Consider the following 21,237-nt stretch of genomic DNA (forward strand, 5'->3'; position numbering starts at 1 on the left):
TGTTTCGGAGAATTTGGTATCTACGGATAAATACTAATTCCCTAGATAAGTAGCCATATCTAGAACAACAATTTAAAGCACTTTAGCCTTTTCCTATAAGCAATAGATAAGACAAATAAGATGAGAAGATCTACTTGTAGTTCTGATTTCTTCTTGTCTCCTTTGTATCGATCCTGTCGCTCCTTCCCGTACTTAACACGCTTGAGATGTACCTGTAAACATCAACCGAAGACAGAGAACCAATCAAAGCAAAAGATCTATTGAATAAAAGTAAATGGAATCAGATACATTCACACATATAAGCATCATATAACAAGATAAGAATATGGGAAAAAGGTTCCAATATTTTATTGAATAGAAGAAGGAATTACAACCATCAAGTCTAATTTGAAGTCAATCCTCCAGCTTGGATCCCATCCACATCACATCAAAAGCATGACAAACTTGTAGCATAACAATAATTGTCTCAAAGTCAATTCTCATAGCAACATTATCTCCTTACAATTCAACATAGTCCAACCCCTTGATCACTTATATGAGTGTTCAATTTATAGCAAGATGAAGGAGGTTATGTCATAAATGGGGCTATTGAATGGCTTTCCATACCTAGAATTAGTTCCACGGAAGAAGGGATGAGAGGATAGGATGCATCTTAACTCATTCCTCATCCATTTTCGAGCTCATAGGTGTTAATAAGTGACGGAAACTTCTAGATGACTCCAGCAGATAATAATATTCCCTAAAACCTATGTGAATTTCACTCAATCTCGCCCAGTGTAGGTGAAAGAGGGACTAAGTGCTCTGCAGAGCACCCTGGTATGGACTCAATGGCTCTGCAGTGCACCCTTACATGGGCCTACCTGCACTGGTCCCTTTAGAGGTTATTTCAGGATGTCTTCAAGTCATGAAACTGTCTGGGAAGGAGGCATTCAGAAGGGTGACTTATTTAGGGCATGTACCAATTGAAATTAGGGTTTGATGAGCCCTAAAACATTGATCTAGATTATGGGAGTGATGTGCCCAATTGGATCTGTAACAGAGTACCTTATTGTAGAGGAAGCTCTAATTTGAAGGAATTCTCACCAATCTACTGTAGAACCTAATATTTGCAATAATGGAGTGGCTAGAGGGGCTTCTCCTTTTTGACAAATATCTTACCATGTTCATTCATAAAGGGACTTTTAAAATTGGAAAGAATAAAGTCAATTCATTATAAGTACTATGGGGAGTTGTAGGAGACCAAATGGTTTATAGGTATTGAGAGGAATTGAAGGGATATCTAGTAAAAATAAAGGCTTTCTTTATTGGCAATATGTATTGGGAAGGGGGTTTAAAAAGGGGATTTTTTGAGGTATTTATCAATATGTTGGGTAGCGCAAGCCCCGCGGAACGAGTATGGGGTGTGAAGCCCAGAATTTTGGGTAATATTAGGGTAAAAGACTCTGCGGAAAGCGCGGAGTGCAAACTATAGTAGGTTGAGTCAAAGGGTAGTCCGCCCAAAAATAATGTAAAGAAATAGTAATAGAGTCGGCCTGCGGAGGGATCGCGGGCCAAGGGAGAGTATAAATAGAGTGTGGGTCTATGAGGGAAAAGTAGTTCTTTGGAAAGATGAAATTTAATGTGTCCTTAAAGGTAATAGCTTGAAGTGTCTATAAGTCCGAGTCGAGGGAGTAGGGTAGAAGGTACAGGGTCTGCAGCTGTGTGCACAGAGGCCTAGAAAGTCCGCAACTGTGTGCGCAGAGGCCTGGAAAGTCCGCAACTGTGTGCGTAGACCCCTATAGCTAAGTGCGCAGGGTGGATCTAGATGTATTGTTGAAGATAGATAATAAAGATAAGTTTCTTCTGAATTCTGTGTTGGTTGCAACTTTACTCTTTTATTATAAATGAACTATTATGATTTCTGCAAATGCTACGGTTGAATACATGTGAGCTGGATTAATTTTGATGCACGAAGTAACCAAAAGTAATAAATGTTTGCTTAAAGACCGTTTTAACTAGATCAAACTAGTAATAAGTGATTCAATCTGTAATAAGCGCAATAAGGGTATTCTGATCTGCATGGATCTAGCATAGCGCGAGGCTGCAGAACAGCGCGCGAGCCCCAAACCACATCCAAGACATCCCTAGGGTGTAGAAACCTAGTTCATGCACCCTCCCTTGCTACCTCGGGTGAGACCTCAGTCCGTGCTTCGCAGGTTGTTGCCGAAAGGGCCGGTAGCTGTGGGATTTGTTTGGCTAAATAATTCTTCTGAACTTGGGTCAAGCCCATATAAGCCAACAAATGGTTCCATTGCCGAGACCGGGATCTGCCTAAGGGGTGTCTGGTGTGAAAGGCGGGGATGCTAGAGGAAAGAGCGACGAAGGATCAGGATGGTAGTAATGGCGAGCGCCATCCAGTTACCAATATTCAAGGGAGCAGGAAGTGAAGATCCAGAAAAGTTTTGGTTTGTATTGAATTCAATATGGAACACGCAACAGATCACGGATGATAATATCAAGAAAGCCATCTTAGTCATCACACTGCAGGGCCAAGCGCTAACATGGTATATGAATTATTCGGGCATCAACCCAACGGCGGGGACAGTGGACATCTACGCGAAGTTAAAAAAAGAGTTCAGCCAGCCAAAATCAGAGTCGCGTCGGTTGTAGGATTTAAAGAAATCACGATGATGCCTAGTGAGACCCTGTGGGATCTGGATCAGAGATTAAAAAGCACTATTCACGAAGCCAACATGACCCTGACGGATGCACAACACCGTGCTTGGTTTATCGCATCATTAACGCCATATCTGAAATTGGCTTTGTCACAACAGAGGATCTCAACCCAAGCAGAAGCACTGGAGGCAACAATGCGGCTGCACGAAACCGTGGTACAAGACCCAGGGTTGGGAGTTCAGTAAATCCAAGTGTAGGTTCAAAATTTGTGTTTGGAAATACAGAAGTTAAAACAATACCAAGCACCGGAAGTTCGGGAAGAAGTCTGGTGCATCAAGTGTAGGGTCCAGGGACATGATAAAGACCATTGTCCAGTCGTGGTGAATCTTGTGGTAACAGGGGGACTCGCATCGTTGTGACCAGAGGCACATGCAGGGCTGGGCGTGATCGCCCCACTCTGGTGTGCAATTTGTCAAGCAGGAGGAAAACACAACATGGATAATTGCCACCTATTGCCAAAATATAATCAAACCCCCCAGTAGCTCTTTTGCAACTTTTGTAGATCGGTGGGTCATGAGGAAAGGGATTGTCGAATGTTCGTAGATCAAGCATCTTCCTACCAAATGTAGACCGAGGGCTGAGTTCCAAACCTAAGTGCAACGTTTGCGCCCGATGGATTCCAAGGATGGGGTCGAGGATGGGGCAGAATGGGACCAGGAAGGGGTCGAGGACAACTAATTTGTTACAATTGTGGACGACCAGGATACTACGCGTAGGATTGCACAAATCCAACTCGAGTATCATGTCCCTATTGCGAACAATTCGACCATGAACTACTAGATTGCCCTATGCTGCTAGCATAGATTCATTAAAAAAGGACAACACCTCCTGCACCGACACAGAATGTCCAAATGATAAGGGCCGAACCACGCGATGAAGAACCTAAAGTAAATATGGTACTAAGGAGCGGTGCAACCTTAGAAGGAGATTAGTTTCAGGCGTATAAAGGTCCCTCGATGTTAACAACCTTCATAGAAACTTGCATGAAGTTACTTCGCGATAATAGGGCAGTGAAAGGATTGCAGGAGGTAATTAACAAATACGCAGGATGGGGAGAACCTTGCATAGTCCGACGAATGGGGAGCCATACATCACGGATCGGACAAGAAATGCGGTTAACGGCATGGATTGGTGACTATGAGATGGATCAAGTCATTCTAGACCTCAGCTCGAATGAAAACATCTTGCCTAAGAAGACGTGGGAGCGTATCGGCAAGCCCCCATTCCAATGGTCTCCAATCCAATTACGGATGGCAAATCAGCAGAAGATCTTGCCCATGGGCAGGCTGCATGGAATCACTGTAGACCTGGATGGTGCGAGCACTAGGATGGACTTTCAAGTTATTGACATAGTGGACGAAAAAATCTCGTACCCCACGTTGTTGGGATTAGAATGGGCCATCGACATGAATGGGATTATTAACCTCAAGCAGAGGAAGATGATATTTGAGGAAAATTCGTGCTGCGTAGTTGTTCCGCTAGATCTAACCGAGGGACCCCGCTACACAGAACCTGTGCGCGACAACAAGCGGGACGAAGCATTGGATTGCATCTACCAAATTGCTACACAAAGGCCAAAAAAGGGTAAGGCAATGAAGGAACAAAGAATTTCATAGGGTTATGCGGAACCATATACTGATGAGTCGGAGGAAGAAGACGAGAAATAGTGGAACAGAATGAATTGGGCAACTACTTTAAACTGCAATATGCTGACAAAATCAGTGTACTACGTTAAAACTCAAGACCGCGAGCTGCTGGTGTATGACGGGCTCACAATAGTAAATGAATTCCTCGAGAAGTTTGAGAGCACAGTACCCAAATACCAGCGATTTGATGCGCTTAAATGGGCATTGCGCGCAACACCAGCGTGATGGTGGGTACCCATGAAGTAACCTTCACAGATTGGTGAAGCTGTAAGAACATGATGCAGATATGATTTGGGAAGCCAGTGCTCCAACTAACAGAGAAATCTGATGGACGAGAGAATCCGCACATACACTTGAGCAAATGGACCAAAGCTTATGGCGAGGAACCGCAACCAGAATGGGTGCACCTATTTTATCATACCTTGGATGTCATCCTAAGGAATTGGTATATTGAAACAGAGCTCCAACATGGCATAGGGGAGTGGGATATTTTGCGCAAAAGGTTTCTATCAACATTTTTTTTTGAGGATCAATGGATGGATACAGTGGACGACACATTAAAGCTAGTAAAGACTGCAATTTTCACGATGCTGCTAGAACCAAAAGAACTCATGCAACCAGATTGGTCGCGACAACTGAGCTAGGCCCTGGAATTTTACAATGTAAAAGCAGAATGTGACGAAGATGATCTGCGCGACATAAATATACCAGAATCCGAAGGAAGTCAAGAAGTGCATAGCCCCGAAATAGAAGATCCAGACGTCGCAGTGCCATTAAAAACGAAGCAAGTGAATATCGGAACAGAGGAAGAACCGAAGTATGCTACGCTTGGGGATTACTGGGATGATGCTACAGTGGAAAAGGTCATCGAGCTACTCCAGGAGTATTGAGACCTCTTCCCTACCAAGATTACGGAGCTGAAAGAGATTCGAGGCGAACTAGGAATGATGAAGATAACTTTGAAACTTGACGCGAAACCAGTAAAGCAGTGACCTTACTGATTGAATCCAAAATATAAAGCAAAAGTACAAGAAGAACTAGACAAGATGTTGGCAGCCATGATCATTGAACCAGTCGAGGAGTCTGATTGGGTAAGTCCGATGGTAGTATAGGAGAAGAAATAGAAAGGTGAGATCCACATCTGTGTGGATCTATGGAAACTCAATGATGCTTGTGTTAACAATCCATTTCCCACACCTTTTACCGATGAAGTCTTAGAAATTGTGGGCAGGCAAGAAGTGTATTCCTTTACGGATGGGTTCTCTAGATACCATCAGATCAGGATTGCGCCAAAGGATCGAAGAAAGACAACGTTTGCTATGGAATGGGGTTGCTTTCAGTATACGGTGATGCCATTTGGGCTAAAGAACGCGCCGGCAATATTTTCTCGCATTGTGGTAGCTGCATTCAAGGAATTTATACATAAATTCTTGGAAGTCTATCTTGACGATTGGACCGTCTTTGGCCTAGTTAAGAAACATACTGAGAGCTTACGATTAATGTTGGATACCTACCGTCGACACCAGATTGCGCTCAATCTAAAGAAGTGTACGTTCCTTGTTCCTTTCGGGAACTTGCTGGGTCATGTAGTTTGTAGGCAAGGCCTGATGGTGGATCTGGCAAAAATCGTTGTCATATTAGGTCTGCAAGCACCGCGTAGTGTCAAATAGCTCCGTGCTACACTGGGACACATGGGATACTATCAGAAGTTCATAAAAGGTTACGCCCAGATCACGGCTCCAATGGAACAGTTGTTAAAAAAGGATGCCACGTATTGCTGGAATGAGGAATGTAACAAAAGCCTGGAATTGCTGAAGGAAAAAATGGCATCTACCCCTATCTTGACCTTTCCAAAATGGGACGTGGAGTTCCATGTGCATGTTGATGCATCGTGTATTGCGTTAGGAGTAGTACTTATTCAGGAAGGAGTGGAGGGAGTTGACCACCCGATTGTGTTTGCAAGTCAAAGGTTGTCGAAAGCTGAGAAGAATTACTCTACTACTGAGTGAGAGGGATTGGTGATGGTGTACACACTCCATAAGTATCGTCACTATTTGCTTGGAGGACATTTTAAGATGTATATTGATCACTCTGCGCTAAAATACCTAGTGAATAAGCCTGTGTTGGGGGGGCGCATCTGTCAATGGTTGTTGTTGTTTCAGGAATATGATTTTGAGGTTGTTGTAAAGTCGAGACGTCTGAATGCGGGTCCAGACCACTTATCTCGGATTGAGACGGGGGAGGAACCCACAAATCTAGAAGGACTCTCGAACGCCCAGTTGTATGCAGTGAGCATTGCGGATGGCCACTTTGAAGATATAATCTATTTTTTGACTAATGCCACTATGTTGTAGGGGTATTCTGTGCAACAAAAAAAGGAATTGGTGACACAAGCAACATATTTCACTGTGATTGTCGGCAATCTCTGCAATATGGGCCATGATGAGATATTACGCAGATATGTACCAGATTTTGAGCGAGAACAGATCCTTGCCGAAGCACATGGAGGGTTTGCTGGCGGACATTATGCGGGCCACGACATAGCCCAGAAGATTCTTCACTCCGAATTATGGTGGCCCACCCTCCATCAAGATTCAAAAGCATACTGTTGGGCCTGTGATGTATGCCAATGAATGGGCAAGACGTCACGAAGGGATGAAATGCCACTTCAACCACAGGTAACACTACAGCCATTTGAGAAATGGGCGATCGACTTTGTCGGGCCTATTGAACTGCAAAGGAAGACGGGCGTGCGCTATATTATCACTATGACTAAATACTTTACCCGATGGGCAGAAGCACAGCCAATTAAAGATTGCACAGCCACGACAGTAGCAAAGTTTTTGTTCAAAAATGTGTTGACCAGGTTTGGGTGCCCTAAGATTCTCATGAGTGATCGAGGAACGCATTTTTTGAACGAAACCACCAACGCGCTCACTAGCGAATTCCAGATATATCACCAATAGAGCACACCATACCATCTGTAGGAAAATTGGACCATTGAGGCATTCAACAAAATTTTGGAAACTGCGCTGACTAAGATCTACAATGCGTGACGGAATGATTAGGAATTGCGCATCCTTGCTGTGCTATGGGCATACCGAACCACGTGCAAAAAGTTGACAGGACAGACACCGTTTCGACTAGTCTATGGTAAGGAGGTCGTGATGCCCATGGAATATATCGTGCCCAGTCTGCGGATTGCAGCAGCTACAAGAATGGTAGATCATGGGGCCTTGGAGGAAAGGCTCGCACAACTCGACGAACTGGACAAAGAATGATTTCTGGCGGGATTTCATCAGCAGGTACAAAAATAGTGCAAGAAAGCATGGCATGATTGCCATATGAAGGTGCGCACGTTCAAGAAGGATGATCTCGTATTTTTATATGACAGTAAGTTCGAGAAATTCCCAGGTAAGCTCCGCGTGCATTGGTTGGGACCTTATGTCGTCAAAGAAGTAACTAATGCGGGCGCAGTTCAGCTGGCTAAGCTCAACGGGGACCCCTTCCTGGGAGGAGTGAATGGCAGACGCCTGAACCTCTATACGGGTAGGTCGACCGCCTAACTAATCGTTCCATGAAGAGTCTCACCACTTTGACTAGTTGAAAGAGAGCGAGGGACGATAAAGCAGTCTAGGGGACAGATGAGCGGATATCAGGGTGCGGGTACAATTGGCCAACAATTAGGGGTGTGGTTCCATAGACAGAGCCACGCGGGTGTGCCGCTCCAAGAAATGATGACCGTTAATACCAATGTTCATGACAAGATGGCTGCATTATGGTCAATGGGAGTGGGCGGCGAGTAATTAAGAGCCACAGTACAAGCCAGATATGAAATTATCGACCACAGATTTCACATGCGAAGGTTACATGAGCTGGAAGGAGCGGCAATCTGGGCATTTGAAGTTCGCTGGCTTATAAATCACCATGGGAAATCCGCTAGGAAACCTATGCTTTGAAAATACAGATGGAGTTGTTCATCATCTCTGCACTCGGCATGTGCCCGAAGGTAGTAATCTGGCTGAAGAAGGGGCAGGACTCTCTAAGGAGTTTGGTATTGACAGCTGCGGGTATCCCGCAGGCTGCAGTGTCACTAGAAGGGGATGTACTAGAAAACAAGAATGCAAAGTAGAATTGGTCTGGATGTCGTCACCCTACCTAGGGGCCGGATGGCGTGTTACAACAGAACAATAGAAGGATGGAAAAATGGCGACCATGGGTGGAGATGCTGTCCATAAATCGCCTATGATGGTTCCCAACGATTGGGATCATGCGGACAGAACCTAGGGTCTTGCAAAATTGAAACACAGGTTGCAGGAGATAGTGCGAAGAGAAGCTGCGTTCGTAAGAAAGGACTACGGTGATACCAGGAGTTCCTGTATGCGGCTTCCCCGAGGGGGTGTTTTGTGTTAACCGAGCAAAGAAAAATGAGCATCATCGGTTGCAAGATATGGTCAAAACATTGAAGCAGGAAAAGCATTGCAGGAAGGAGCAGCCAGATGACGAGTGCCACTCAACAAAAGGCAGACCGCGAAGCAAAGATAGAGCATCTAGCCACGCTAGTAAGTGACTTGGGATGAGTCATGATGATTGTGTTGGGGGACTGTCGGGTAGCGCAAGCCCCGCAGAACGAGTATGGGGTGCGAAGCCCAGAATTTTGGGTAATAGTAGGGTAAAAGACTCCGCAGAAATCGCGAAGTGCGAACTATAGTAGGTTGAGTCAAAGGGTAGTCCGCCCAAAAATAATGTAAAGAAATAGTAATAGAGTCGGCCAGCGGAGGGATCACGGGCCAAGGGAGAGTATAAATAGAGTGTGGCTCTATGAGTGAAAAGTAATTCTTTGGAAAGATGGAATGTAATGGGTCCTTAAAGGCAATAGCTTGAAGCGTCTGTAAGCCCGAGTTGAGGGAGTAGGGTAGAAGGTAGAGGCTCTACAGCCATGTGCACAGAGGCCTGGAAAGTCCGCAGCTATGTGCGCGGACCCCTGCAGCTGAGTGCGCAGGGTGGATCTGGATGTATTGTAGAAGATAGATAATAAAGACAAGTTTCTTCTAAATTTTGTATTGGTTGCGACTTTACTCTTTTATGATAAATGAACTATTATGATTTCTGCAAATTCTACGATTGAATATATGTGAACTACATTAATTTTGATGCGTGAAGTAGCCAAAAGTAATAAATGTTTGTTTAAAGACCATTTTAACTAGATCAAACCAGTAATAAGTGATTCAATCAGTAATAAGCATACCGCGAGGCTGTAGAATAGTGCGCGAGCCCCAAACCACATCCGAGACATCCTCAGGGTGCGGAAACCTGGTTTCAGCACTCTCCCGTGCTACCTTGGGTGAGACCTCAATCCGTGCTTCGCAGGCTGTTGTCGAAAGGCCCAGTAGCTGTAGGATTTGTTTGGCTAAATAATTCTTCCGAACCTAGGTCAAGCCCATATAAGCCAACACAATACCTAGTGAAATTAAAGGTATTCCTTAATATTCCATAATGGAGGTTCTACGTCACAACTCATTAGGTGAAAGCCCCATGGGAGTGGATGAATGTTATGATGTTTAACACAATGAAAGTGTTGTTTCTAAGGAGATAGTCATACTTTATCACTAACCTATAAGGATCTAAGGCTACAATAGTGATCACAAAACATATGGATGCATGTTAGGTTACACTAAAGAGCATAACTGTAGATGATATGGGCCATATGTTTCAAAAATGCAACAAGAAACTTATAGGCATTGAGCTATAATTCCTTCCTTGTTAAACATAGAGATGACAAATGGCATCTATATATTCAAAGATAATGTGGATCCATGCTAGCGCCATATAAATACTATTATATCCTCCAATTTCTTCCTCTCTTGAAATCCATGTTATTTCCTCCTTATTTGAAGATGCAAGTGTCCCTACTTGTGAAATGGGATGAGGGAAATGTGTAGAAAAATCATATTCTAGAAACCATTTATCTTTGGTTGGGAGTTTACCCATATTGCCCATGATGTAAATAGTTATAATGTCATGTTGAGTAGATTTTTGGCACACCTTTAATAACGTATCATTATCGAATGGGGCCTAGAAATCTAAAATATTATCCATTGAAATAGATATAGGAGTATATTCGTCTAGATGGGAAGGTTGATATAGTTTGAGCTTGTAGGAATTAATTATTGGAGAATACCCTATTACAGAGGAAGCTTTGAGTTGAATGAAATTTCATGAACCTACTGTAGAATCTGCGAGCGAAATTTTTTATTTTTAATATATTTTTGCCTTATACTATTTCTTATGACGGATGGCATATGATATGTAGGAAGATTTTCACTTTATAGAAGATATTCATGGCCTTGTGCATGGTCAAGAAGATTCCTAAACCTCAAATGATGACAATCTACTATTCAAACTTAACAAAGATATTTTGGATATTAGAAAGTCATTTGTATCATTCTTATGCATGGTACAAGCTCTATATCCTCTAAAAAAGCTACAATAAATACTTAGCATAGAAGGATTTGCAGCTCATGGCATCATCTGGATTGTTGGCTACCATTTCTATTATGCCCTATGATCACAAGCATGTGGCTCACCATTTTTAGCTAGAGAATGAGAAGGAAAGAAGTTCAAGAATGACCAATCTTTTAAGTTTTAGGATTTAGCTTGGATTCTAAAATGGATACCAGAGAAGTGGTAAGTTATTTCAATGAAAGGGCTTAAGTTCATCTGTCGTTGTTTGAGATGTTTTCATTTGTATAGTTTTTTCTAGTATAATTATTATATTTTATGCTTAGTTCAAGGAGTTTTCTTCCAATATGTCTAATAATAATATGATTTTTTGGCAGTTGTCATGCTCAACACTTCTATCTGAATTGATAAGTAATAGGTATGGAGCTCATTAAAGCATTTAGTTTTGAAATTAAGTCTTTCCTTGATGTTGCTGAGAAGTGAGAGCACACATATATTATTTTAAGCACTTTTTTTGCTTGTACAGGTTTTTGTTTTAGCAACCTTCATGGTTTCACTTATAACTGGATAAAATGTGATGCAATATTAGGACAAATTTTACTATATCTACTTATATTTATAGCTTATACTAAAGTTCTGTACCATATAATCATAATGCGCTTCATTTTTTAATAATTCAAAAGCCTCTTCACTTCAAACTATTTGGTTCTACCTATCTCCATTATTATTTATAAAAAGATAGTTTATGTTCACTCTTACCTTCAAATATAAGTTAACATTTGAGGATATGTGAATATAAGCTAATTGTACCAACTTTAAAGGCTCTTTGGGTTCATGAAAAGAAAGTGATAGCATCTACTTACGTGGCTAGCTTGTGTCTTTATTATGTTTTAGGTTTCCAAAGATGTCACAACATGTGTTCTGCAAGAAGTAAAAATTTTGTATCATCTATTGGAAAATGATTTCCACCCTTTAGGTATTGCTGATAGAGTTCAATCATTGTTAGGAAAACTCTCTTTGATCCATCAAACTTTGGCTAATCTTATCAAACTTTGATCCATAATAACTTTTTTGAAGAGATTGGGAGTTCACATATAATCTGAAAAGGCCTGCTACTTTACATGGAACCATTTAACAATATAATCTATCATATCATGCAAGGGTGAATGTTAAGAAATCTCATTGTCTTTCTCACTGCTTATGATTTATCTCTCTATTATGTTGTGGTAATTTTCTTCCACTCAGCAACTTTGGTACTTTTTGGGCCTTGGAATATCTAAGAGTTGTAGTGGAAGACTAGAGGAACATAAGGAATTGAGGAAATTCATTTTTGGAATTGCATGCAAAGGGATTTGAGAATTTGGAATAAGATTTCTGAACTTGAGTGCAAATTTTTATTTTTCTGTCAATATTTTTTTTATGTCATTATGCCTCATATGCTATCGCAAATTGGTTGCTTGTTATTATGTACTCTAATGACATGAGAACTAAAACAACATAGTCAAATTTCCTTCTAGTAAATAGAACAGTCTAGGAGACACCAAAATGAAGTCTTTACGAGATGGTGCATGAGTTGAGCTTTATGCTACTAGTAAGTAGGGTGAGGGTCTGAAATTTTGGCAAGTAAAAAAAGAGACCTTTACATCCCATTCCCAAAAAGTTGCATTGGGAATTGACTCTTTTCAATAACCACTTCTACTTATCAAAGTTGATAAGGAGGCGTGTTACAACATCAACTCTGTTGAAATATGTAATTTTCTTTTTCTTCTGAAATTGATCGTGTAGTGGCAACTTTTTTTTTAATCAATGGTTATACATGTAATTTTAAGGATTTCCATAACTCTTCACATAATTCTTTAAAGTGTGCTCTCTCAATGGAAGAGTGTCTGCCTTACATGCAGGAGGTTGGTGGTTCGATTCCACTATGCGCTAACACGAATTAATCAGCGATTTGTAGTTTGTTTTTAATCAAATGTTTTTTATATCAATTTATTTCAATGGTGAGATATTTCTGGATTCATTGTTTTATATTGTCTTTAAAGAGACAAAAGTGATCATTAAATAAAAAATTTATCATATCTAGAGAGACAATATCTAGTATTAAAGACATATTGTCTCTAATCCAAGTGTTGTCTCTAGAGAGACAAAAATGAAATCGTCTTCTAAGAGACAATAATGCTTGTGTTATATATTGTCTTTATAGAGACAATATTTTTTAAGACAATGATCTTCAAGACAATATTTTTTAAGACAATAATCTTTAAGACAGTATTTTTTAAGACAATCATCTTTAAGACAATAATTTTTGAGACACCCACTTCAAGAAAATATTTAAGACAATACACAAGTTTTTTTTTGTCTTAAGTTAAGACAGTTTACCCAAAAATTGTCTCAAATATTGTCTTAAAGCCCTCCTTTATGTACTAGTGTGTATGCAATCTTAAGGCCATTAATTTTTAATTTCCAATGCCTACTTTGATGCTGTGGCATTATTTTCGGATTGTAGTTGTTGTATTGCGTATGAGGTTTAGCTAAGGAGTAGTGAAGTGTGATTTTTTGGAAAAAAAAATTCATTTAATTTGTGTAGAATTTAGCTGGAATTTATGTTCGACAAGTCACAATCAAGTTGTCCAAGGGTTTTTGAGGGTACTGAATCTATATATAGTTAGAAACGCAATTTAAACAACACAAATTAATATTATGACACAAATTATTTTGGGATTACAAACAAATATCCACCCAAAACTCCAAAAAATAGCAGTTAAAGATTACTCCCTTCAAGTCCCACTAATAGATCTTTGTATCAAACTGGCCCAATAATTATTGAGTGTTTTATTGCATATTTTATTCAGCCTCATTCTACAACCCAGTATGAGAGGGAAGTGTAAGTTTGTGTGTGGGTCTCCCCCCTTTGAAATAAAAAATTATGTTCTAAATGAAAAAAAGTGTGGACTATAATAATAAAAAAAAAAACGAGTATGTTGTAAAGTAATAGAAGTTAAAAAAATGTCTCTACAATGTTTAAATCTCATACTTTTCAAAAATATTTCAATTAGAGATTTAAATAAACTATTTGAAAATCTATGTTAACTAATTTATATGGATATCAGCTTCATATATATCTATATATAGAAATAAAATTGTTAACATAAAATATTTTAATGTTGTATATAGAAAGATATTCAATGTGAGTTATCAATAAAATATTTTAATACGAATTAATATTGACATATACTTAAAAAACATTAATAATAAAAAAACTTTTGCGTAATAAAAAATCTCCATGTACATATTATGTAAAATATTTTGATGTCAATTATGTGTATATTATATATCATTTAGAAAAAATATGTATATATTATGAAAAAATATTTTTTTATGAGTAAAATTTTTATTTGGTACTCTATTTAGTATTCAAAAATACAATTTAATATTGTACTTTACACTCTAAAGAAGTTTTCGCATGAAGAAATTCAATCTCTCTTGGCTCATGTAAGATCCATACTTAAGATAGATCTATATTACTTTTAATACGGGGAGAACAATCTTTATACATGAAACTATCCAAAAGTATGTAACATAACTCGTATAATTTCATATAAAAATCATCTTATTTTATAATTTGAAAAGAAATAGATTTATATATTGATTGCTTAAATAATTGCTAAGCATTCAAATCTCTAAGTTTGTTATATATAATTAATCAAAAGTTGCACCACTAAAACAACTTGATCAATACATGGTTTGAGCATCACTTTCAAAAATAAGATTGTCTCATTCAACCAAAAAGCTTTTCTCTTATATTATAGGATCAAAAATAAATGCCTTCGGTTGATGTAACATTTTATATCATTGAATCCATGATCCTTTTTTTTTTTTTTTGAATTTTCAGGATCGTGCAAGAGATTATCCGAAACATTAAATTATGTTGCAACTTGTTGTTCATTCTTACAAAGAATTCATAGCTATCCTCAATTTCATGTTTATACACAAAATTATTAACGAGGATGTAAGTATGATTAATTTTTGTTTCTTATGATTTTGCAAGTTAAATTTATTGCTGAAATTGTGAACCATGATCTCTCATTATTAAATTATATTTAGTTTAGTAGCATTTTGAGGAAGACATTTTACAATTCGAATTATAGTAATTTTATATTTATTGATATTGTTTAAATTGTATTTTTAAAAATTTTGTTATTATTAATATTTTGTATTAGAAATTGAATAAATTGTATTTTTTCACTAACTAAATTATTTTATATATATATATATTTATTTTTTCATTACTTTATATAAAATTATATTATTTAATATAGTCATTTAAATATTTTATTTATAATCTCAAGAGTCAAATGAAATATTTTTATCATATCTCTTTCATAATGAATTGTAATATTAATAAGAAACTTATATTATTTAATATAGTCATTTAAATATTTTATTTATAATGTCAAGAGTCAAAAGAAATATTTTTATCATATCTGTTTCATAATGAATTGTAATATTAATAAGCAACAAAATTATATTATTTAATATAGTCATTTAAATATTTTATTTATAATGTCAAGAGCCAAAGAAACTAATTTTATTATATCTCTTTCATTAATTGTAATATTTATCATATCTCTTTCATAATGGATTGTAATATTAATAACCAACAATGTGAAGATAATGAGAATTTGATAATTAATGTTTTATCTTGTTTCTTATTAAAACTAAATACATATAATCATTTCTATTTTAATCTATGGTTAAAATAGAATTATAGTAATTATATATATATATTGATAGTGTTTAAATTGTATTTTTAAATATTTTGTTATTATTAATATTTTGTTTTTTCACTAACTAAATTATTATATATATATATATATATATATACTTTTTCATTACTTTATATAAAATTGTATTATTTAATATAGTCATTTAAATATTTTGTTTATAATGTCAAGAGTCAAATGAAATATTTTTATCATATCTCTTTCATAATGAATTGTAATATTAATAAGCAACAAAATTATATTATTTAATATAGTCATTTAAATATTTTATTTATAATGTCAAGAGTCAAATGAAATATTTTTATCATATCTCTTTCATAATGAATTGTAATATTAATAGCAACAAAATTATATTATTTAATATAGTCATTTAAATATTTTATTTATAATGTCAAGAGCCAAATAAAATAATTTTATCATATCTCTTTATTAATTGTAATATTTATCATATCTCTTTCATAATGGATTGTAATATTAATAACCAACCATGTAAGGATAATGAGAATTTGATAATTAATGTTTTATATTGTTTCTTATTAAAACTAAATACATATAATCATTTCTAGGTTTACTTTTTCTAGTTTATGTGATTTGCAAGTCTAACATGTAGATTGGGCCTAGGGGCTACACATTTATGCCTTTGCACCTCAAACTTCTCACAACACAGGGACACCTAAGTAGTCAAAAAAATCACTAGGGAATCATATCTAGTGTGAGCCACAATAACCCTCAACATAATTATACTTTTCCTTTAACATTTTAAACAAATAACTTTTACATCATAAAATATCTTAAAAATTATATTATTCCTCACTCTAATCCTTAATATTATTTTTTATTTGAAATATATTTTTTCATTAAAAAAATATATCAACTCTACATAAAAACTAATAAACACACATCACCTTCCTACTGAACTATAAAATACACCTATCTACACAATAGAATATACCTACCTACTAAACTATAAAATATACCTATCTACACGATAACTATGGGTTATGCATATCATTTTTGTTATAAGGTTAACTATACTTACCCTCATCATATCCATTTGGTAAAAGAGAACGTATTTATCTGAGGAACGAATATAAGTTAGGATAAAAGAGAAAATTATTTAAATAATCCTTCATTCTTATAAAAAAAAGTTCATTTAAATACTAACATATTTTTTATAATCCATAAATATTTGCGAATAATAATGTTATATATATAAATGAATAATTAATAATTATTATTATATTATTTAATAATTATTTTATATAATATATATCTATTTTTAAAAATATATGTTTATAAAATAAGATTTATTATATAATAGGTATTAAAATATTTGTAATCTATATTTAATATAATATGTATTTTTTTAGGTGTGTAAGTTTAAGTTTTTGGAGACATGTTGTAACTAGTTAGTTATGAGCTTATAGGAAAGTTTAATTGGGTTAGTTATGAAAGGTAAGTATTATGTTCTAGGAGGTTTGAGTTTCAAATCTCTCTATTTATTGGTGTCTACAAAAAGGACATAAATAGGCACATAGAGATGTAGAGGTAAAGTGGTAACAATAGGAATCTACCCATTTGAGTTTAAACCAAAAAAAAGAAAAACAAAAAAAAAAACAAAAACAAAAACAAACCATCATATATACACTCAATATATTTAATGTAAAATATGTTCAATATAAAATGTAATACCAAAAGAAATTGTAATAATAAAAAATCTATATACACTCAATTTATTTCATGTAAGATGTGCTCAATATAAAATGTAATACAAAAATAAATTGTAATAATAAAAAATCTAATACAAATATTGTATTAAGAGTACTAGTACAATTTAAAGTTCAATATTAAATATATTATTATGTTTATTGGTATAAGAAACAAATAAAAGATACGAGAAAATGAGGATATTTTAAGGAAGTGATCAACCTTGATCTAAAAGAGAAAAATTTCTAACAGCATCTTTCAATAAAAATCACATAAGATATATTCTGAACTAGCGAGTGTGACAAAATTCTCTTTTTTTAACAACTTTACTCATAAGAATAGTCTAATCAAACAAGATTTTAAACAATTCTATGTTGAAAATAACTTTTTTTTTTCTTATAATATTGTGGAATCTCAAATTTGATAATATTTATAAAAATATCAAATTTTCTTAACCATTGAGACACATGAATTTTGGTGATTTAAGAATGCTCTCTTAAAATTTTTAAAGCAAATAAATAAAATTTTAAAGGATACAAAATAATTTAGCACCTCTTTTTACTTGAAAATGAGTAGAGGGAATATACAATAGCTTTTAACATGTTCCATGTTCACTTTCCATATTGAGAAGGTGAATTGGTTTGGGCCCGCTCCTCCATGAGTATCTACACTCCCAAGACATGTTATATTTACCTTATTGTTAACCGAATGGAAGGAGGCCAAGATTAGTAGTGGAAACTTTTATGGAAGATTAAATGCCCAAAGAAGGCCCGACTCTTTATATGGTGTTTGCTAAAAGGAAGGTCCCATCCTAGGACAAGATGCAAAAAAAGGATTTTGAAGGTCTTCGATGGTGTCCTCAATGGAAGGAAAATTATGAGTTTGTTTAACACCTTTTCATTGAATGGCGTATCCGCAAACAAAAAATCTTCATTTTCTTCCTCTCCATCTTGAAGCAATATACTAGAGGCCTCGATATCGTGGTTAGGTAACAATGCATTGATAAATTACATAGTGGTGCCTCTGATTTTGTTATAGAGAATTTGGTTTGCAAGGAATATAGGATTTTTTCAAGACACAGCTTCTTCTCGAGATGATATTTCTTCTCAAATCCTTACAATATTTGCAAATATTGCAAAATATCCCACTTATGTGACCCAAGAATAATCCCTGAGAAAGAGATTAACAAAAATATTCTCTGGGCTTTTTTTGATTGTGCATCTCAAGGAGAGGATAGAATCCTTGGGGGAGAGGTTGTCCTCTACTTCTTTGTTTCTCATTATTTCACAAAGGACATGGATATGAGGCATGGTTCAATTTTTTTTTTGTAGAACTTATGTCTCTTAAGCTTTTAGTACTCTTTGCAAACTAAAAATAATGTGAATCTCTTCATCTTTTCAGGGACCCAATGCTTGTGATTAATTAGCTTTTTGGGGCCAGAGGTTTCACAACCAACTTCTACTTTTGTTAGCTCAGGAGCTGAAATTTATTCAAGATACTTTTGATAATATCTCTTACATGTATGTCAACAAGAAGCAAAACCAAATTGCAAATCAACTTTCTAATAAGGCCTTATGAAGGATTTTAAGAACTGGTTAATAAGGAAAGAAAGGAAGCTAAAAACTTTGAATTCTACGATCTCCTTTTCATAGACATTTTGCACGGTCAAAAGTTTTGATATAACATTTTTTTTTCCAAACTCTTGATGAAAGGCATTTGAGGTTTTAGGGTTTTAAAAATTTTTGTTCAACCATCTATAATCACAAAGTAGATTGTAGTGATTTAACTTTTATACAATATTCTTCATAGTATGAAAGTTGTGATTTATGTTAAAAGAAATTATTCTTATTACTTCAGTTTAATTAAATTTATTAACTAAAGAAGAATATTATATGACTAAGTGAAATAAAATGAGTTATGGTTATATAGACATGTAGCATTCATAAACTAACAGCTAACAAAATCTATTTATAAATTAAATGAAAATGAAACTCAATAATTAAAATTATTCTTACATATTTTTTAAAAGCATATATATATATATATATATATATATAAAATTTATATATTAATTATTTTTAAAATTAATAATACAAATAATTATAGAGATTTCTGCAATAAGGTTGTGTAATATGTGTGATCTGTCCAAGGTTTAGGACGGTAACTCTATGTGTAATATGTGGGATATCTGTGATCCCTCCAACATTTAGGATGGTAACTCCATCCATCATCACAGGAACAACTGCTCAGAGACTATTTTAGGGGAAAATGAAATGTGTATTTGTTGGATTAACAGTCAAAATTAATAAATAATATTTGACCAACTTCACTTTGATAAATAAAAATTAATCAATAATATCTTACCTAATTCACATTAACAAATAAAATAATGATTAATATTTATTAATTTTGAAAAGTTAACAAATTTGATAGAGAATTGAAATAATAGAAATATGAATTAGATTTTAATTTTGAATGTTTCTAGAAAATTGGGATAATTGAAATAGGAATTAGATCTTGGAAAGTCATCTCACCCTTTCACCCTTACCCTGCCTTGATGGTTGTCTCCCCTCCCTAGGGCCTCTTATTACCCTCTTTTCCTTTTTTGATCCTTTCTTTTCTTTTACCCATTAATGTCTTAATAAAAAAAAATGGTCATCTTAAAGAACTATTATTTCTTATATATATATATATATATATATATATATTCTAAATCAACAAAGTTTAAATAATCATCAACTTCTTTTACTCTTTTAATGAATTTTTATTATTTCTTTAATATATATATATATATATATATATATATATATATATATATTCTAAATCAACAAAGTTTAAATAATCATCAACTTCTTTTACTGTTTTAATGAATTTTTCTAATTTCTTTCTCTAATTCTTATTCACTTTATTTGTCTAGTTATTTTTTACTATTAACTATAAAATAAAAAATCTCTTTAATTTATTAATTCCCTTTCATCTTAATAATCTTTATTTTATTTTAAAGTTTTATCAGATTCAACTTATTTGTTATTTAGTAAATTTAATTTTATGCTAAACCCTTTTTCAACCAATTCTTACATTAAAAATCTAATTCCTAATTCATTTATCCTTTTTCCTTAATTTTTCAAAATTAAAATCTAATTCTTATTTTTATTATTTCAATTCTCTATCAAATTTGTTAATTTTTCAAAATTAATAAATCTTAATCACTATTTTATTTGTCAAAGTGAAGTTGGTCAATATTATTTATTAATTTTCATTTTTTCTCTATTAATAAGGCCGTTCACTAAGAAAGCTCTTTTTGTCCCTGATGATGGATAGAATTACCATCTTAAACATTGGACTAATCGCACCTATTACAGAGTGCTATTCCAGAAATCTCTAATAATATAATAATTGTGAAAATCTTCAATCACTTAAAATTTAAAATTTAATTAATTTTATATTAAAAATATCAAAATTTTCTTTCAGTGTGATTAGGCCAATTTATATTAAAAATCGTGCCGTTTCCAAAATAGATAGCCCATAAAATCTTGTATCATATTCAAACCCTCTAAATTTCAATATTAAAAAAAAGCCATCGTGTCTCGTACAGTAGTTTATTAAATTTGTGCAATTATTTTCAACGATCCTGACATGTGAAAATATGCTGTATCGTTGCCAACGAGATCCATGCCGTTGAGAGTCGAGCCAATTTCTATTCGTGGTATTGTCACCCTCGTGCACACATGAGAAAGGAAAAGCATCTCGATAACTTACTATTTATTCGTGACCAATTTCGTACTATCTCACACAATTACTCATAGTGTTTAGACATTTCCATCTGCAACTTCTTCCACTCTGGTTCGATGGGTCCCAGATTTTTTCTTTCGGCCATCATCGCCATTGTCGTCGCCATTGTCGTCCTCCTGTTTGCTGCACGT

General features: G+C 35.0%; 1 protein-coding gene across 1 annotated transcript; it reads left to right on the forward strand.

The window, feature by feature from the left end:
- Positions 1-5,407: 5,407 nt before the first annotated feature.
- LOC149155086 (uncharacterized) lies at positions 5,408-7,642 on the forward strand. Its single transcript, XM_089444312.1, has 3 exons — positions 5,408-5,452; positions 6,716-6,982; positions 7,430-7,642. The coding sequence occupies exons 1-3, from the start codon at positions 5,408-5,410 to the stop codon at positions 7,640-7,642; spliced, it is 525 nt and encodes a 174-aa protein (XP_089300438.1).
- Positions 7,643-21,237: the final 13,595 nt, after the last annotated feature.

The sequence above is a fragment of the Pinus tabuliformis genome, chromosome 9, assembly GCF_031772625.1.
Source record: "Pinus tabuliformis cultivar Carrire ecotype Pingquan chromosome 9, CPIR1, whole genome shotgun sequence".
Classification (NCBI taxonomy): Eukaryota; Viridiplantae; Streptophyta; class Pinopsida; order Pinales; family Pinaceae; genus Pinus; species Pinus tabuliformis.